The sequence below is a fragment of the Molothrus ater genome, chromosome 5 (assembly GCF_012460135.2).
Source record: "Molothrus ater isolate BHLD 08-10-18 breed brown headed cowbird chromosome 5, BPBGC_Mater_1.1, whole genome shotgun sequence".
NCBI classification, from domain to species: domain Eukaryota; kingdom Metazoa; phylum Chordata; class Aves; order Passeriformes; family Icteridae; genus Molothrus; species Molothrus ater.
The window spans coordinates 44,705,975-44,724,775 of NC_050482.2; the positions used below are offsets into that span (position 1 = coordinate 44,705,975).

Below are 18,801 nucleotides of genomic sequence, written 5' to 3' on the forward strand. Positions count from 1 at the left end.
GTTAGGTGGGGCTTGGCAAGGTCATTTAACCCATTTCACTTCTCAAGGGTAAATTAGTATTTGTGAGTAAATGTTGTTTACCTCTTCCTAAAAAACTCCCTTTAGAGACATTTTACAGTATTTCCAGGCATCTATTCCAGCACTTAATTCCATTACCAGTAGAATGTTATTACTGAATAGAAGTACCTCTTGCTGCAATTTAAAAGTATTACTTCTGATCCATCCACAATGGAAATCCATTTCCTCTTGATGGCTCTTACATTCTCAAAGATGATTATTATGCTTCTTTCTGTCTTCTCTATATGACTCCCTATGCTTCAGCTCTTCCCTGGTGACTATACTTTATTTAGCCCTCTTTATAATGTCCAGTGTTTTCCTCTATATTCCCTCTAGTTGCCCCACTGTGTTACTGAATGAAAGGGCCCCAGACTGGGCAGTATGTTCCATCTGCAGCCCGATCAGTGCCGGAGTAGAAATGTTATTTCATGTGTCTTAACAGTCATTGCTGTTGCTTTGTATGTACTGGTTTGAGGTTTGGCTTTTTGCTTGCAGTGGGGTAGAGTTGATGGTGAGACTCCTCACCTCTTTATCAGTGGTGCTCCCCAGTCAGTTGTGTTGCATTTGTGCACTTGGCTATTCCAAAGCACAAATATTTGCAGCCATTGTCACCAAACTTCTGGATCTGAAATCCATTTCTACCTGGGTTGTATCAGTGATTTTCCAATATTATTTTTTATTCTAGTGGTGCCCTTCAGTGTTCTTGCAGATTATCCCCAAATCAGCAGATTTAATGAGATGCAACACCTCTCTTTCACCCATTGCCAATATTGGAGAGTATTGGACTTGAGACAAATCCTCATTCAATGTATTCCAGTCTGAAAATGGTAATCATGCTGTGATGATCCAAGAGGCTGTTCTATGCACCTAATAGCAACTTTTCCTGGCCTTTGCATTTTCCTTATAAAGATGTCATGACACCATGTCAAAAATCTTACTGAAAACAAAATGCAGGATGTCTTCAGTTCTTTCTATATGCAAGACCTGTTACTGCATTGCAAAATTAACATCTTCTATTTTCAACAAATTCATGCTGGCTGTTATTTGTCTCCTTGCTACCTCACAAATACCTTCCTGTAAACTTTCTTTAATTATTTCTTCCAATATTTTCCAGTCATTTGAAGCTGTTTTATCTATAATTTTTTTAAACTTCCGAACAAAGTCTCTTCTCTGGTTTTACTGATTTTGCTTGCCATCTGCAGGTTTTCAAAGTCTATAAAATTTTTGAGATTTGTTAGTTGAAGTGTTTCAGCCAAGTTCCATTGCACCCAGCTTCTATAAAAACAGCCAAGTTACTTAAGTGCTGTCTAACAGTTTCAGTGTAACCTAACCAACCTTCTCACCGTTTTTTTCATGTATGCAAATCCTGCTTATGAAAATACCTGGACCCTGCCTGAGTGAGTCAGAAACATCATTCAATACTCAATTTTATTTCTTTTAAATCCCTTTTCTTTTTTCCCCTAAAGGCAAAATTGAAGTTTCCTGTGACAACCTACAGCATACTACAGTACCTTTAACACAGCCTGCCATATACATAGAAAACAAAGATCCAATCCCTGAAGAGCAGGTAAAAAAAAACAAAGGATCATTTAAAATAATAATTGAGGATTATTTGCTGTATCCATTCTTTTTTTCAGTTGCTTGTGCAGTGACCTTGTTGTCTTGCTGAGACAGACAAGTGGCCAGTACCACTTCAAAATTGGACTTGTCAAAAAAATGTGTACACTCCTTTTGCTGTTCCATGGGGAGGTATTCCCCATCCTGGAAAAAAGAGCACTAGTATACATTTCTCATATATATCATTAGAAATGAGTGACCAAAGGAGAGCAGCACCACAAGTCAAAGTAATAAAATGTGAGAATTGCTAAAAGGCAGTATATGAAATAGTCCTACTTTTGCTGGATAAACAGACACAGCTGAAAAAGTGACAACTCAAGCACAAATCATCCTGCCTTCCGTTTGCTTAGTCTCTGCGTTTTTGGATATCTTTTTACTGTAACACTGAACAATTTTGTGTTGTTCGAGGACCTCCTGGGTGATGGTTGGGCTGTCTTAAAGAGAGGTGGGCCTCCTCCATCCCAGAACTGAGTGGCAGATCCACTCTGAAAGCACAGTGAACATCCATGTTCTGCTCTGTCCCTCCCTTGCTTCTCCCCCATATGTATTCTCTCTAGCTGTTTTTCCATATCAAAAAGCTGGGACTAATTACTTTATTGAAAATTTGTTATAATATAAATGCTGCTCTATTTTTTTATGCTCGTAATCCAGTATATTTAAAATTGGAAGAGAAGTTTGCTATTCTCTATATCCTCTTAATAAGGATTTATGTAAGTTAAATTAGCACGATGCATGACTACCAAGAACTGGTTACAGTGTAAATTTAAAAAAAAATAAACCCACATCAGCATTGCTTATTTCCACCTGTAATTACAGAGAAATGGTCTCCCATTTTCAAGGTATATCACTTGCTCCTATTTGTGTATGAAGGTAAATCTTGTTAATGAGTGGACTTGCTCCAAAATCATATAGATACCACCAAGAGCAGTGTCAGGTCCACTGGCTCTGCTCAAACAGGGCTCCATCCTGTTACTGTGGTTGGTTTGTGTTGACATCACTTGATCATGAATCAGATCATAGGATTGAGTGCACCTGACAGTGAAGATCAAGAGTTTCTTCCTTTCTTTCTTTAGGAACTGGAAGCATATGTTGATTATTCAGATACAGATAATGAATACAAAAGGGAAGACTTTTACTGCTTCTCCCAAGAAGAAAGAGAGAGGCAAGAGCGAGAGAGACAGGAATCTAAGAGGGTGTTACAAGAATTGAAATCTGTACTGGGATTCAAAGCTTCAGAAATTGAAAGACAGAAGTGGAAACAGCTACTATTCAGTGAACATGGTAAGCATTTCTTTTGAAAATTAATACCTTCCTTAAAAAACATGGGCGTCTGCCATGGATTTCTGACTATGCTGGAATTCAGACCTTGCTTAGCTGTAGTAGTGTCTTTGACAGAGCTGTGTGGTCTTAGTTGCCATTCCATCTTTTTATATTTTAGCAGTCATTTTCCTACATATTGAAATGAACTCATGGAAGTGAGAATTTGGCTTTAAACAAAACACTGAGCTAAAATATTCAACACACAAAAATATTAAGACATAAAGAAAGCTGTCAGGATATAAACCATGCAGATTGAACTGACTTTCTTTCATGGCTTTCCAGTAAATATGAATTTTTATCAGGGTGCATAAATAAATTGCTTTTCAGAATTTAAAGAAACTAGCAGAAAAATTATCCCAGATGTACAAAAGTATATAGCTTAAACTGAAGAGCTGGACTTTGAAATATTAGTGAAATAAAATAATAAAACTGCCTTTTGTTTCCATAGAGAGTGAATACAGAATATGTTCACAAAAAAACCCCAAACAAACAAACAAACAAAAAAACCCAAAAAAACCAACACCAACAACCTAAGAAGAAGAGTTCTTTCAAATTAGCCTTTTCTAATTCTGAGGACTGCTGCGTGTCTCCATTCACTTGCACTTGAAAGCAGGATATGAAAATTTCTCTTGCCTCAACAAGACAGCTTGTCTGTTAAAACTTGATTCCTCTCACTGCTTGAGCTATTTGATTTACTCTCTTTAAAACTGGCAGGAGTTTGTCTTTTCCTTTCTCTTATTTTCATTTCTTCCTCTCTAAGACAGGTTAGGAAAAGCTTTCTAAAAACTACCATGTTCTATGTTATGCAAAACAGCCCTCAAGTCTGGCACCATATCCAAGGATTCTGCCTCTGACGGTGTCTACCAGAAAAATGACCAAGGATTGCAAATTTCCAGTAATTTACTAGGAACACAAAGTAACAGACCATACCTATTTATGAGACTGTCTCTTTTGACATCAAACCATCAAAAATATCTGTTCTTAGCAATTTTCTTCTTTACATCCATTAAGCTACAGCTGTGGTAAAAGAGATTACTTGACTATTGGTACTGATTTCTCTTCTAGTTGCGTTAAAAACCTGAGACATCAAATTGCACCAGTTTGCTCAGGAATAGGATTTCTGTATTTCTGTTGGATAAGACACCACACAACTCTTCATATAAATTTCTTCAAGTGTTCCTTTCCTAACTGTTGGAGGATGAAGTGATCCTACCTCCAGTTTAAGTCTTCACAGACCTAGTGAAACCCTTGCAGAAAGAGTTTTTGTCAGGAGAACTTGCCTAGGACATTTCCTTACCTGAGCAGGTAATACTTGTCCCAAGCAGGTAATACCTACCAGCATATCCTCAGGCCATCTGTGGCCATAGCTGGAAAGAGTCAACTCACTCCTGTAGTTTGCAATAACTGTTCACCAGAAAGCCTTTGTGGCTCATGTTGGTTCCTTTTCCTTTCCTATTTCATTGGTTTAGGATTAGAGATAAAAGGGTGAGGAGGGAAGAAAGTATGATTTTCTCCAGCTGCGTAGGACTAATCATTGATTATCTTCATCCTGTACAAACATGGAAAACATGAGGGCAGTTCAAGAAAGTAATTAATATTGTCTTCTGTTGGCTCAGATTGTGTGTGTCTAATCTGACAGACTGATATGTACACCTGCTATAACATCTACTGATTTTTAGGGAAATCCTTCAATTCCTTTCAAAAGAAACACAAGTCAGTAAATATGGTATCATGGACCCTGGCATATTATGGTTTAATTTATCCATACACAAGTCAGTCCTTAAAAAGACATTTATGTGATCTGCACTTTCCACATTTCTGACTTGCCTTATCTTGAAGATTGAAAGCCAGAAAGGTTCATATTCTTGTCTCCATTGACCCAAGCCAATGGATGGCCATGATACCACTTTTCCATAGTCCTCTTGAATCTTGCTTTTACAGGATGATCAAATTCCAGAAATCCTGTGTTTTCCTAACTTGTGATTATTGTGGAAAAAGATTCTGAAATATTCAAAGGCTTTAATTTTTTAGTGAAGGCACCCAACTAGCCTTTCTGACTTATCCTAACAAGGACATGAGGGTTTTTGGTTCGTTTAAGGAGGGGCTGGTGAGGGTTTCCACATAAGAGGTCAGCTCCAAATAAGCTGATATGTCTTAAGAGCACAACATGAAGTCAACTGGAGATGATAGGTTGGATTCCAGAAGAAAAAAAGATCATCTTAGCAGAGCACTAGACTAAAGCAAGTTTTCCAAGGCCCAGTACCATGGTAATACTTCTTACAGTCTGGGTAATAGGTAGTTTATGGGAGTGTAGGTAAGCTTATGTTTCTGATCCTTTGGCCTCTTGTTGAGCCACTACATGAAAGTGCTTTTGAAAAGGTCTGCTAAGTTTTTAGTAGCTTCATTTCCATTTGTCAAACACTGTCAAACAACTTTCTTCTGCTGCAAAATCACTTCTAGCCCTTCCCTAACCTATACCCTGCAAAACAGTTTATTCTGTTGGTGGTTGTGTTGTATCCAGCTGTTTCCCCTTCTCCCACCTTGTCCATACAACAGTTGTTATATAGCTATTTATTGGATTTGGAAAGCCATGCTCTCAAAACAGATGAATTTCACCCTGCTTATTAATTTATCAACTCCATAAATTGGCCAGCTACCAATCTCAAGTATCTTTTTTTTTTTTTGAGAAATTTTGCCTTTCAAAGTATTCTTTGGAGGAAGTAGGCAAGAAGTTTGCTCCCAAATGATAAGATTACTGTGCATATTCCTGTCTCTTCAAGCAAATGGGCAGAAATAAGTAGCAACATATTTTTTACAAGACAGGGAAAGAACTACTCCGTAAACAACTGAGACGAGTCTGGTGCAATGCTCCTTTGGTATATCAAGTTCTAAAGCAAACGGTGCAATACACATTCAATGCCACAGTCTCTCAGTGTGCTAATGACAATAGTTATCAATGTGACAACCATAATGATGTGCCTGCCTTCAGCTAGCTAAAGTAATATTACTGAAATAGGATGCGGTTGAAAAATCCTAATACCATAAATTTTGCTTCCCATGAAAGTTTGTGTATTTCCCAGAGTTATTTTCATCTCTGCTTGCAGGGGTAAAGTCAGAATGGAATTAGAAAGGGAAATGCAACTTGGGAATCTGCTGCTGCCGCTCTCATTTATGCTCGTGCTGCTACTGTAATGGAGCTGCTGCAGTTTAGGGAATCTGTTACTTGGAAATGGACATTATATCGTTTTGTTAACATGAAAGCCGCCTGTTCTTCAAGGAGCGATTGTACCAAGTTACACTAACCCTTAACTCTGGGAGGAGAGACTTCCTGGCAAGCATCCCGTTGCTGGCAATGGGACTCACTGCTGCTACTAACTTCAAGAGAGGCTAAATTAAACCACACTTTATTTGTGAGGACACCTGACCTGACTGTGTGGTTATGTGTTGTATTTGTATGTTGTGCTGTATGAGATCAGATACTGCCTATAAGGACTTTTTCATGTACCAGCTGTCTTTAGTGGATTAGGTAAACTGTTGTTCACAAGAAGACAGTTAAATCTGTATGCACTACAGTAGTTTTACTCGGGTTTTGCTTTAACACTGAATACATCCTCTGTGTTTGATGCTGGCTTTAAACACCATCAATTTTGTGCTGTCTCTTCACATCACAGATTTTAAGGAATAGTTATACGTAGCCGTCACATTTCACTTCAGCTCTGTGATTAGAAAATACTTTTAAGTTTTGGTGTGGGTTGTGTTTCTGTTGTTTTGGGATTTTTTAAAGTAATTTTAACCCTTATAATCTTGCATCTTTTCAGGCAAATAAATTATTTGTATATAGCAGCTCACTTTTAGTTATCATTTAATTTCTTCCCCCTTTTTAAGCTGCAGTGAAACCCTTGTCTCCTGTAGAACCATTGAAGCTACTAAATAATGTGGAATCACATATGAATTCAGATACAGAAAAGCAGGACTGCAGCCAAAGCTGTGATAAATCTGAAGAAAAAGACTCTAATCCAGAAGTGAATGCTGCTGATAAAAGCAGGACAGAATATTTGTATGCAGATCCTGAGGTGGAGAAAAACAAAGACAGTATTACAGATAAAGATGTTTCTACAGGGGCTGAAGGAAGAATGTATTATCAGTGTGAAGGGGATGCTGAAGAGCTCAAGCCAAGTAGTGTGGATGGAGTAGAGGCTTCACAGCCTCCCTCTAAGGATGAATTACATTCAAAAATCAAGCATAGGCTGGCCCAGCTCCACATATCAACAGATTTTAACTTCACATCTGGTCTGGCTGCACAAGTTGCTGCCAGGTCTTTCACTTTTACTACAATGCAGGAAGAGACTTTTGGAGATGATGGGGAAGAGGAGGAGGAGGAAGAAGAAAAGACACGGGAGAATGAAGACCTTGTGGACAACTGTGAAAATGAAGAGAGAGGCTCTGAAAGTGAAGGAAAAGTATAAGTCTGAGATGAACTTTATTAAACTAACAGCAGGCAGTTTGATGGAAAAAAACTGAGGTGCGGGGTTGAAGCTGAAAATACTGGATGGAAAAAAAAGGAGACCTCAATATAATACATCATGTTCCCTTAAGACTGATACACTAAATAGGACTTCTAAGTATATTGAAAATTTGCAGGTAAGAGAAGTTTGGGATGCACCCAAGAAATAGATGGCTGTCCCTTTTTAAGATCCTAGTGATGGGGGTTGGAATCTACCTTTGTGTTTTCTGTTTTATTTATTTTCTATGACATGTTGTAGTTTTTCATTTCTAAAAAGAGGGAAAAGCAATGTTTTGATTTACAACAGACTCCATTTTTTTCCTCTCTGATTCTTTTGTCATGGTATCAATGTTTGTTCCAACAAAAACAGCCAGGACATTTCTTTTGGAAGAACCTGAACTGTTCCCTGTGATTGTCCCCCACCACTTTTGTTTCACTGCTTGTGTCTGCAGTGTGTTGGCTAAGCCATGATAGGCATTTGTGATTCTTCAACTAGTGATGTGGCACCCAGCTAAAATGTAGAATTTTAAATAAAAACTTGAAAGAGCTAGTATTTCATGTGTCCTGGGGTATGGGGCTGAAATAGTATAAAGTTAGTCCTGCTTCATATTAAGGTTTATTTAGAATTTTATGAAGGGTTAATAAATGATGTCTGTAAGTTGTAATTCGTGTTAGAGAAATGTGTTGTAAGTAAATTTTAGGGAAGGTTATAAGCACATCAGTAGAAGGTATTACAGATAGCTAGAAGCTATCTATTGGATTGACAGAGATGAGAAGTAAACACCTATTTATTAAGCCAGCTATTAATTGTTTGTTAACCTTTTGTAAACTGAACCTTAATGTAATTGTTTGATTTGATATAATGACTGATTGTACATTTTTGCTTATGTCCTGAAGTAATTTTCTTAAAGGAAATTATCTGTGAGCTTAACAACATGCAGTGTTTTGTTTGAACACCATAGTTGCTGTTCACTAATGTTCTTTCACTTTTCCTTAGATCACAACTTTAATCTGTGGGATTAAGAATCCATGAGAGAACTACAGCTGTGTATTTTGTTTATTGTAACTTAGTTAACTGATGATGAAGTCTGGATATTTGGTATGAGGTTATGCAGGTTGCTTTTTTCTCTGTGGTGGTGTTACAAGGAGCAGGAAACTCATGCTAACCTCACAGAGGAGCTGGTTAATTGTTTCATTGCCCTCTCTTCCTTTTGCTGTCTGACACATAACAAAGCAAAGCTCCCGTGTCTCTAATGGTGAGAGCACCACTTCTTTGTGTGGAATACTCTACTTGGACCCAGCTACACTTCCAGGACAAAACACTGCATCAGTTACTTAGAGTATTTATTGTGTTTTGCAGATTCTATAGAGTAAAGGACTTTTTAGATGCTGGTGGTGCAGAGCAATATCTTTCCTAGGATGGAAAGCAGGCAAGGTAACACTGGTCAGCAGATTAGGGTGGAACTCTTGATGGTATGTCAGAAGTTGAGTGTTTTCTTTAAACTCCCTGGCCTCTATTAGTGATTTTGCATGAACACTGTGAAATATGTGGACTTTTTCACAGATGGTAAAGAGGGAAATACCAATTCATAGAGAAGGGAGTATGACTTACAGTGTTCTTTCACTGTATAGTGCCTGTCTTCTCCCTCACACACAGGTTCTGGGAAGAGAACGTGTTGCCGTTTTTCATTGACCAGTAACACTGTGTTCTGTGTCCTTTATTTTGTGTAAGTGACTGGAAGCTGAGTGGTTGATGTCTTAAGGAGGTTGTAGGAAAAAAAAAATCAGATGCTTTTCATAGTGTATTCAGAAGATAAGCCTCCTCTTAGTGGTAGAGTGTATTCTTCTATAACTAAAGATTAGGCTAAGATGATGAAACACTTTTATTTTCTCTGTGGTAAGCAATTTTTTTTTTGACAAGTCTAGAACAGCTGCTTTGGATAGATTGTGTTTGAAGCATTGTCCATGCTTCTGAAGAAGTCTTCCTCATTCTTAACTTGAGATCCTCACAAAGTGCCCAGATATTTTTTGTTCCTAGCTAATTGTTGTGACAGCCTAAATGTATCTTCCATCAATATTTTTCCATCAACTCATCCACCATCATCTCACGATCTGATGTTGTGTATCCCAGAAAGGGTACTCCTGACCTTTTTCTATGGGATCCAAATCATAGTTTATGGTGTGTAAGACTATAATACCAACCTGGAAATATAATCAGATTTAGGATATTAATTATCACTGTGTTCACAGTTTCAGATGAAGTCAGAAGTAGCCTGAGTTGCATTGGTACTGGAATTGGTGACCAATCTCACATTTATAAAAGCTGCTATCTCTTTATTCCTTTGCTGCAGTCCTTAGTAAAAATCCTGGAGAATCTACTTTGGTGGCTCACTTGGGGCCCAGTTTTATTATATGCTGGTCTTGGTAATGAAACTGGCCTAAAAAGCCCTGTCCATCATGAGTTGTTAATTTTCCTCCAGCAGATGTGTCAACATGGGGTTTTGTGGCCATGTTATAAACCAGTTCATGAGTCCACCAGGTAAAAAATTCACCCTGTTTAGGCATTTTTGCTTGTCACCATTCTCATTGCAGCAGTGCAGTAACAGCAGTTACCTCAAAACAGCTGTGTCAGCATGTACTGTGTTGCTGGCCTGAGGCTCAGGATAGCCCACATTTACTTTATTGGCAAAGATGGTGTAGTGTGAAATTACAGCCTTGACATTAGACACAGCTGTGATCAAACGATGACTTTTTGGAGGAAGTCCTGATCCTACTTTGAACAAATAGATTTTCTACAAGCAATTTAACTGATTTCCATGGTCTAACTTAATGCAGTCATAGAAGTGGCCCATATGAACACCTGGACTCACTTGTTTTCTCTGCCTCTCATCACCTCTGTATAAAACAGCCATCAGGTCATTTCTTTTGATCTGTTTAATATTCTCCTTGAAGAAAAATATTGCTAACAGTGTACAGCACACAAAGCCTGACTTCTCTCGATTTGATAACCAGGTTCCATCTGTGTATGTCATGCACTCTGTTATGATCCACATTTCCTCATAATTATGTCATTTGAAATGACTGTATATACATGTTGTAGGTTCCTTCATGAACCTGAAAGATTTCTTAGCATAATTTATTGCTGCCTTTAAAATAATGTTTATGAACACACTGAAGTGTGCATTAGCTCTAATGAGTTGTCTTAATATATTGAGCATGTCAAGGTCTGAGTGCAGTTCTGTGTTCTTTGGCTCGTTACCCAAGATAGGGATTTTTGTGAAAACAGAACATTTGCTTCTTAGAGCTTTGCAACTTTTTGAAACATTTAGCAGGAAGTCCACAGTAAATTATGGGTTATGACAAAGAATATCAGCAGCCAAAATCCTTTGTGAAGAGCAGAGCTAACAATAAATGCATTTTCCCTATCCCATTTCTAATTAGTAGTCCTGTGAAGTAAAGAAACAAGTTATATAGGGTTAAATAATTTCTTCTCCTTCTACCTGGAAAGCACTCCAAAGACAATATTTGCTTCTTGGATTGGATTACAATTTAACACTACATCTTTTTATATCACTTCACTTTACAGCTAAAAATCTAGGTAAAGGCTTAAATCTAGGCAAAGATCTGTGATAAGAAGGTAACTTGTCCCTTTTTTTAAGTGTATGTGTTCATGACAGAAATTAAATTGTTGTGTCATGGAAGCAAATGTAGAGAGTTACAGATCATCTTTCAAATGCAGAGCATCTTGCAAATGCAGTTAAATGTACCTCTGTCAACTACAGGCAAGATTTGCAAATGTGAAGGCTTCTGCCATCAGTCAGAGAAATGGGACAGTTTTACTCCCAGCAGAGGATTGCTGGACATCACTGAATCATGTACTTAGATTTCTAAATGCAAGATAGTATCTGATAGAGTAGCCAGTTTTACTGAGATTTCAGACTTTGTCCCGAGCACACCTGTCTCCATGTGACTGTTTGTTACAATATTGGAAATTTTATGTTTTTTTCAGAAGTGCTAAATTTGCAACTTTCTCATTAATTTATATGGTGGACTGCATGGAGTTGTTTGCCCACACTAAATTCTGCAATCTTGTAGGTTATCCCTTTCTTCTTTTTTTCCTTTTTTTTTTTTTTTAACAAACAAGAGGACAAGTACACTAAACTGCCCTTGACCTTTAAACTATTTTGTGAAGGGTGGCTGTAGTTCTGCAAGTGGCTTGTTCCCAGAGCTAACTGCTTTTTAGAATTAACAGATTTCTTACTATGTCATCTGAGCAGAGTGAGAGAATGGCACTTGGTCAGTGTAAAGGGCCAGGCTGCTCTGGGATCTTGTCTGTGACAGGGACTAAACAGATGCTGAGGGAAACTATTGCGTAGGGATATTCTCCAGACTATTCCTCAGCTATTTGTGGCTCAGGGACTTCTTGACCCAGTGGTGGTGGATGTCACCTTAACAGGTTCTGATGGAATCCTTCTCCATAGATGTGCTCAGGCTCATGTTTGCTCAATTATTCCTAGATCCAGTGCCAGTACATCATCATTACTGTCTTGTACACATGAGAAGATTAGTCAATAAACTTCTTTGATGTTCTACTTTCCTCAGTCATTCTGCAGAGGTCCTGTTTTCTGCCTTTTCTTTGCTTTCCTTACAAATCTCTCCAGTTTTGGATGTATAATGACCAAAGTGTGGTGCAGTACTCCACACTAACCTCAGCAGTGAAGAGTACAGAGTAATAATCACCTCCCATGAAACCCCAAACCTTTTAAATATATTTGAGTCCATATAGAAAGAAAAATCCTTTTAGATCTTTTAGCCCTAGTTATTAGGATGGCAAATGAAAATATTTGGTCTGATGGAGGAGAAATATTTATTCACTGTCAGCAGGATTTGGCTGGACAATGTTTTTCTTTGCTAACAAAACAAAAAGTTGTTAAAACAAAATTATCTCCCAACAGCTGCCACCTGGTCTAACACAAACTAAAGATGCCAAACAACACTTGTTTAAATTTCAATTTGACTTTGCAGAGCTTTTTTGGTCTCTGATGCAAAATATATTATCACACAAGAAACATGGCAGTGGATATATGGATATCAGAGATCAAACCAAAGGCCTCTCAACCAAAGGCTAATATTTAAAATGCTTGGTGGTGTGCTTTATTCATTTTCTCATTATATTTAATTCCCTCCTGTATATGTGTTTATTTTGCCACCTGGAATTTTAAATGCTAAAAAATACATCCAAATTATTCAACTTGGAAATTTGCAGAAATCAGATAAGAGGTAATGGTGGTGTGTGGTAAGACACAGTCATAGCAAGGGGTAAAGTCTACCTCCCATGAACTTCCTTTCTAGATGGATAAAGCAATGTGGCTTGATATGAAACTGTTCTTGATGTGCTGCCTTCCCTTTCACACTGCTGTGGCTCAGGTTATTGGCAGCTTATCAGAACAGAACTTGGCTCAACAGGGTGAGTGCACTGTTAGCCCATGTTACACTGTCTGTATTGAACACAGGACTCTGAAAAAGCGACTGCAATTTAGTAGACAAGGAAAAAGTTTCTCTGTTACAAAGTGGCTTATTGTAAAAGGGTTGAATGGGACCAAAACTTGACTACTTTCATGTGATCAGCATATTTTGACCCTTGTACCTTCTCAGCTTTAAATCTTAAAGGCCTCCTGGACAGTTTGCTTTAGAGGATGCAGTTCTATGACAGCTTAAATCACTTCATGGTCATGAAATCCAGTCCCTCTTCTAGGCTGGCTTTTGTGAGCACTCAGTGATCTAGGATATGGATAGGACTGGAAGTGCATCAGTGCTTTAACTTGCAGCTGGCTTCCTCAGTCCTAAAGAGGATGATGCCACTCATTTTTTCCTCACTCATTTTGATTCCTTTTGTTCTTGAGGCCTAGGCTGCCCAAGACCATTTGTGTCTTATTCCCCAAAGTTTCTAGGAACTGTTTATGATACTGCCAGTAAAACTGAAATTATTGTGCATGTTTTTTTCTACTTACTCGTTTCATCCTTCTGGACCCTCTGACATCCATGGTCCTCTCCCTTTACCACCACTCTTAAGAGGTTCAGATTTTAAAATAACACACAAATTCTTTTTACACGTATTTGTAACAGAAATAACTAGACCTAGAGTTGTGTACTGACTTTCTCGCTTGAGAACTGAAACAGAAGGCAGGCACCATAAAAGGGGAATGTACAGTCAAAACAGAAATAATAATGTATAGCAGCTCAAATTTATACCGCACTCTTGGTGTATATTGACTCTTATAAGTAATTCTGGCTTACTGAAAAACATTTTAAAGTTGCATTTTAAAAATAACTGCAATTCTATTACAAGGTCCCAAAATAAGTGTCATTAGTTGGCTTGATTTATGCTCAAATCTTAATATTTAAAGATTGCTTCCTGACCTTCTCCAGCTGTGTGGATGAGAACTGAAAATAATCTCGGATTTCCAAAAGAGAGAGCAACCAATCCTTTCCGTTACTTTGTGCTATTAAAGAAAGGTCCATTCCTAAACAAACAAAAATAGAAATGTCAGTATCTTCAATAGCCATTACTGACAGAGAATCAGGCATTTGATCTCAATAGAAGCACCATAAATGCAGGCTATTTATAATGTTTGATATCTGTGTTTCAATAATAATAATAATAATAGGCTTTAGCTGTATTATGGGATAAAAGCCAGAAATGTACAAACTGTCCAGTAGATCTTTCATCCAAAGGCACAGCTGGTGAAATTTAAACAAGTTCATGTTGGCTGTTCCTGCGCTGCTCAGTATGACATTGCAGTCCAAGCTTTTCATGTCCCAGCGTGGATCTTCACGGGTGGTCTGCAGACACCTGTGTGCTTGAGGTCTGCAAAGCTTGCAGTGATCACAGAACAGTGCTGAGTGAAACCTAAATAGGAACAGGATGCTTCACAAATATTTTGGATTTATTGTCTGTCTTCCTCTGTTGTAGCATCCATGCCGTATGCAATCCCACTTGTGAACTTTTTCCTTCCCACCTTTCCTTTTCATAGGCCACCCAAACCAGTTGGGGAGGGTTTTATAGTTTGTTTCTCACCTGTGGGACTATCTGTAATGCACCAGATAAGTCATCCCCTGCAGAAACTTAAACATTAGTAACCAAACTGCAAAAGATGGACCCTGGGCTGAAGAAGCTCTTCTGGTTTGACCACTTCTGCAAAGGGTTCTCCTGAGATGGGTGACCACAGGAGTGCTGAGCTAAGTGCGATGACTCTGCAGGTGTCTTTCAAAGCTCCAGTTTTTACTAAGTCTGACCTTTTCTCTGATTGTCTCTCTCTTCCCTCTTAGCTGCCTTCAGCTCTTCTCCAGCATTCTCTTGCCAACTGCTGAGGAATTTGGCCACTTTTTTCCATTAGTTCTGAGGCCTTTGTCTAAACTTTATGAAATGATAGGCTAGAGGGAATCCACACCAAGGTGCTGCCATGCATCCTCAGTCATAAACTCATAAACAAAAGGGTTGGTACGGGCTGGTGCAATGTCTGTCCTGACATTCCTTCCAGGAAGCTCTGACCTACATTTCAACCTGGCCTCCTGTTTCTTTCTGGACTTCAGAACTTCACTCCCAGGAATTTCCTTCCCTCCCTAATGATTCTAAGATGCTAATGCCTCCTCAGCAAGACTGACCCTCGAACACATGTTCTTCATTACACGAGCCTTACTTGTTCTTTCCCACAGGAGGTTGGCACAGGCATGGCTGAGTCTGCCTTCCCCTAAACAAGTTTGCTGCTTTCAGCAGTAGGGACTGAACATGTACTCTCCAGCTGCTATGTTAATGTGCTTTGGCTCCACAGCTGCCTGATCTTGATCTCAGAAAGCTGCTGGGATCTAGCAGTTGTGCTTAAACCTTTCCACTGGTAAAGAGCAGGTGTTTTCAGAATACAAGTATTACTAAATCTCCCTGAATAGAACCATTTTGAGTTTTTATTGAGGAGCATAAACAAATTATTTCTTAATTTAAGAGGTTTGAATAAGCTTTATAAATGTATATATATGTGTGTGTATATACATACATACAGATATATATGTGTATACACACACACACACCCCTTCATGATGTAAATGTGTATTGCCAGATGTCCCACTGCAAGGCTTGTCTAGCAAATAGGCTGTATTTTTTTCATATCAAACTATCCCGTTACTTACTTGAAAGGTAAACAAAAACTTAATTCTTGCTATCCAAAGGCAAAAGAATTGTATTTTACCAAGCAAACTCTGGAAGTATTTCAAACCTAATTTTACATCTTTTATTAGAAAAGCTGCTTCACTTTGTTTTCACTTGTCAAGTCTTTGCACCTGAGCTGCTGTGAGTGCCTGTATGGCCATTTGCCCTGTCTTAAACATGTAAAACAAATACATGTTCCTCAACATCTCCTGCCTGCTAGTCCTAGCATTTCCCAAAATGGGGTCTAAAGGCAGCACAGATTGCCAAGGAACACAGGGAAGGGAAAGAAAAGAATCTTGATAAGCTGCTTCTTAATTGGCTAATAAATGAGAGCTAAAATGTAAGAGGAAATGTTCAAAAGAACAAACTGCAGCAAGAAACTTCTGGCAGGGCTACAGAGGGAAATCACATGATACATTCTGAAGTTTGCAGACACTGGGAAGGATCCACAGTTTCTTGTCCATGTAGAGACAGGAAACGCTCACCAGACTGGTAGTCTTCAGCAGCTTTTTTTTTTTTTAAAAAAAACCTCTCTATTTTATCTTTCTTTCATTTCCATAGAAAAACTTGCTGCTTTCTGTGCTGTGTGCTCAAGCTGTGTAATCAAGCTCTGCATCTCTTCCTTTAAGTTCTGTGTGAAGTCCGTCTCCTTCCTTCCACTGCACTGAAAACCTGTGTGCTTTGGCTCTGTGGAGCCTCCCCTGCACCCGCCCTGCCCGTGGCTGATGCTGCTTTAAACAGGGTCATTCGATCAGCCTCAAGGAGGTTTAGATCAGCAGGTCCTTAAAGCAGGTATGAAGCCTGGGGGCTGGCTCTGCTAGGGCTCCAAGAACTCAAGTTCTGGGTTGGACATAGGCAGTAGCAGGAAGACATTCCTGGATGCTGACCTTTTGTTGTGATAGGGTTTCCTGCCTATGATATTTCCTCAAATTATTTTGTTTCTCTTTTTTGTACTTTCATTTACCTCTATTCTTTTTCCCATGGATATGAATCTGGACCTAAAGTCTTCTTTACATATTTAATCATGTATATCACCAGGATTATTTTTAAGCCATTTTAAAATTTGTGCCTAGGTTTCCCTAGTTTCAGAAGTAGTTTTCTTAACTGTAATGCTAACCACTTTTAAAGTCCTTTTGGTTGCTATTATTTCTTCAGCATCTGTAATAAAATTCTGCCTCACTAATGCCTGTATCGGTTTTTCTCTTTATCCTGTATCCCTGACAGTTGCCTAGGTGGAGTGGATGTGGCTTATCCATCCTCCAATTAGTAATGATTGAATGGAATAGAGGATGCTTAAACAGGGATGCAAAAATGCTGTATGAGCACTTTGCTTGATTTTTTTATACAGAATTTTATTATAATTCCACTTTCATCCTGAAGATGGAATTAATTCTAAGCAATCCTGGCAATAGTTTCTGCAGTATATTTTGCTTACTCCTTGGTACAAGCACTTTAGTAATGAGCACTTGTTACTCTCTCCTGAATTAGTGATGACTGAAGAAAGAATGCTTTTTCTGTGTGTCATATGCCTCCCATTGTAGCTTCCCCTCATCCTTCAGAGACCTCTGTGCTGTGGCAACTGTTGGCAAAACTCCTTTTAGCATCACCTAAATGGCTGTGTAGGTGGGGCTTTAGGAAGAAAATAAAGTGTCAGTGTCAGTTGAGGACACTGGTAGCAAGTAGATCTTTAATCCAGGAATGGGGCTTAGGTGCTCTGCAGGAGATGTATTCACTTGTGTGTGACTCCTAAGAGACAGACTTCCTTTGTAGGCTTCAGAAGTGCCAAAAGAGCAGCAACAGGACAGAGTCACTCCTTTTATCTGGAGCTTTTCCATTCCCTGGTAATGCTTAGACTTTTGTATCAGAACTTATCAAAGGCTGTGTTCTGCTGCTGTTAGGAGTTGGGGCTGATGTGCACCTCTTCCTGTAAACATTCCCTGATTTGGTTTTAGGGTTAACAGCTACTGACCACTCTTCTCACTTAGGTATGACCCACTCTCACCTAATTCACATCCCCAGCAAGGCAAGCTTTAGAGGTTACTGGGAAGAAGGGAAATAATTTGATCATGAAAGGCAAGAGGTGAGGCAGGAGTATTTTTTCTTTTGAATCTTGCTGCCAAATTGGTGCATAATTCACTGTGCAAAAGGTCTTGCTTAATGTTTGCTGTTTTCAGGTTTGTGTGTTTGTTTTCATATGGAATACTGAATAGATGCAATTGCTGCTGTTAGAAGGAGATGTCTGTCTACCAAAAAGGAATCCATAATGTTTTCCTTTACTTGGAGACTTCTTGAATGCTAAATTGCCTGTGTGTATACTTCATAATGTACCATATGCAAATATACTTCAGGAATTGATACTACCACTTCAGTCAATATTTTCTATGTTAGAACTGTATGTTTCCTATACTGCCAAGAATGTATATATATCTATGAAGACTTAAGATTGTATCTTTTTGAGCAAGCCTCTTTCTTCAACCATCTGAAACTTTCTTCCTGTTTCTCAAGTTTTCTGCTAATTTATTAGACTCTTGTGTTATATTGTGTAATTTTTGTATCAGTTGTATTGCTGTATTTCTTCTTTCTCTCATTAAAACCTGTTCTTCTCATCCTTCTACTGTGCTGCTTCATATTGGAAGTACTCACACCATAACAAATAACCAGCTCTAGTGTAGTGGGTCAGCCTGAGGTGGATCCAGACCAGTCCTAAAAAGCCAATCATTCAGACATTATCTTGTTCCACTGATCCCAACACATAATCAGCTTTATTGTATTAAGCTTAATTTTGCAGCACAGTCTGTATTTTTATAATATAGTAAAGAAGAAACCTGGAATGGGACTCTCAAGGTATAAACAAATGGACAAGTACAAAAAATGTACTGAATTATGAAGCCCATAACTCTTATGGATGGTTGTTTCTGCCTACATTCATTAAGTTATTGGTGGGCTTCCTGAGGGAAGCAAATTTTGAGGAGAGATTTGGAAGAGGATTCCAAGGACTATTTTTTCCTAGAAATATGGTCATCAATTTAAGTTAGTCAGTTATCTGTGCCATCTCCATGCTTAATTCATCGTACAGGTAAATGAAGTGGAAAAAAGTGAA

At 38.5% G+C, this 18,801-nt stretch overlaps 1 protein-coding gene across 5 annotated transcripts in view; it reads left to right on the forward strand.

Annotated features, from left to right (window-relative positions):
* Positions 1-18,307, forward strand: part of VEZT (vezatin, adherens junctions transmembrane protein) — a 59,589-nt gene extending 41,282 nt beyond the window's left edge. For 2 of the 5 annotated variants that reach the window (XM_036400384.2, XM_036400386.2), the window contains exons 10-12: positions 1,524-1,624; positions 2,748-2,955; positions 6,880-18,307. In XM_036400384.2, the coding sequence (XP_036256277.1) occupies positions 1,524-1,624; positions 2,748-2,955; positions 6,880-7,460 (890 nt within the window). In that variant the 3' untranslated portion in view covers positions 7,461-18,307. Of the gene's footprint in view, positions 1-1,523; positions 1,625-2,747; positions 2,956-6,098; positions 6,838-6,879 lie in introns of those variants that run through there. The other 3 variants (XM_036400387.1, XM_036400388.1, XM_036400385.2) reach the window with 2 other exon arrangements.
* Positions 18,308-18,801: the final 494 nt, after the last annotated feature.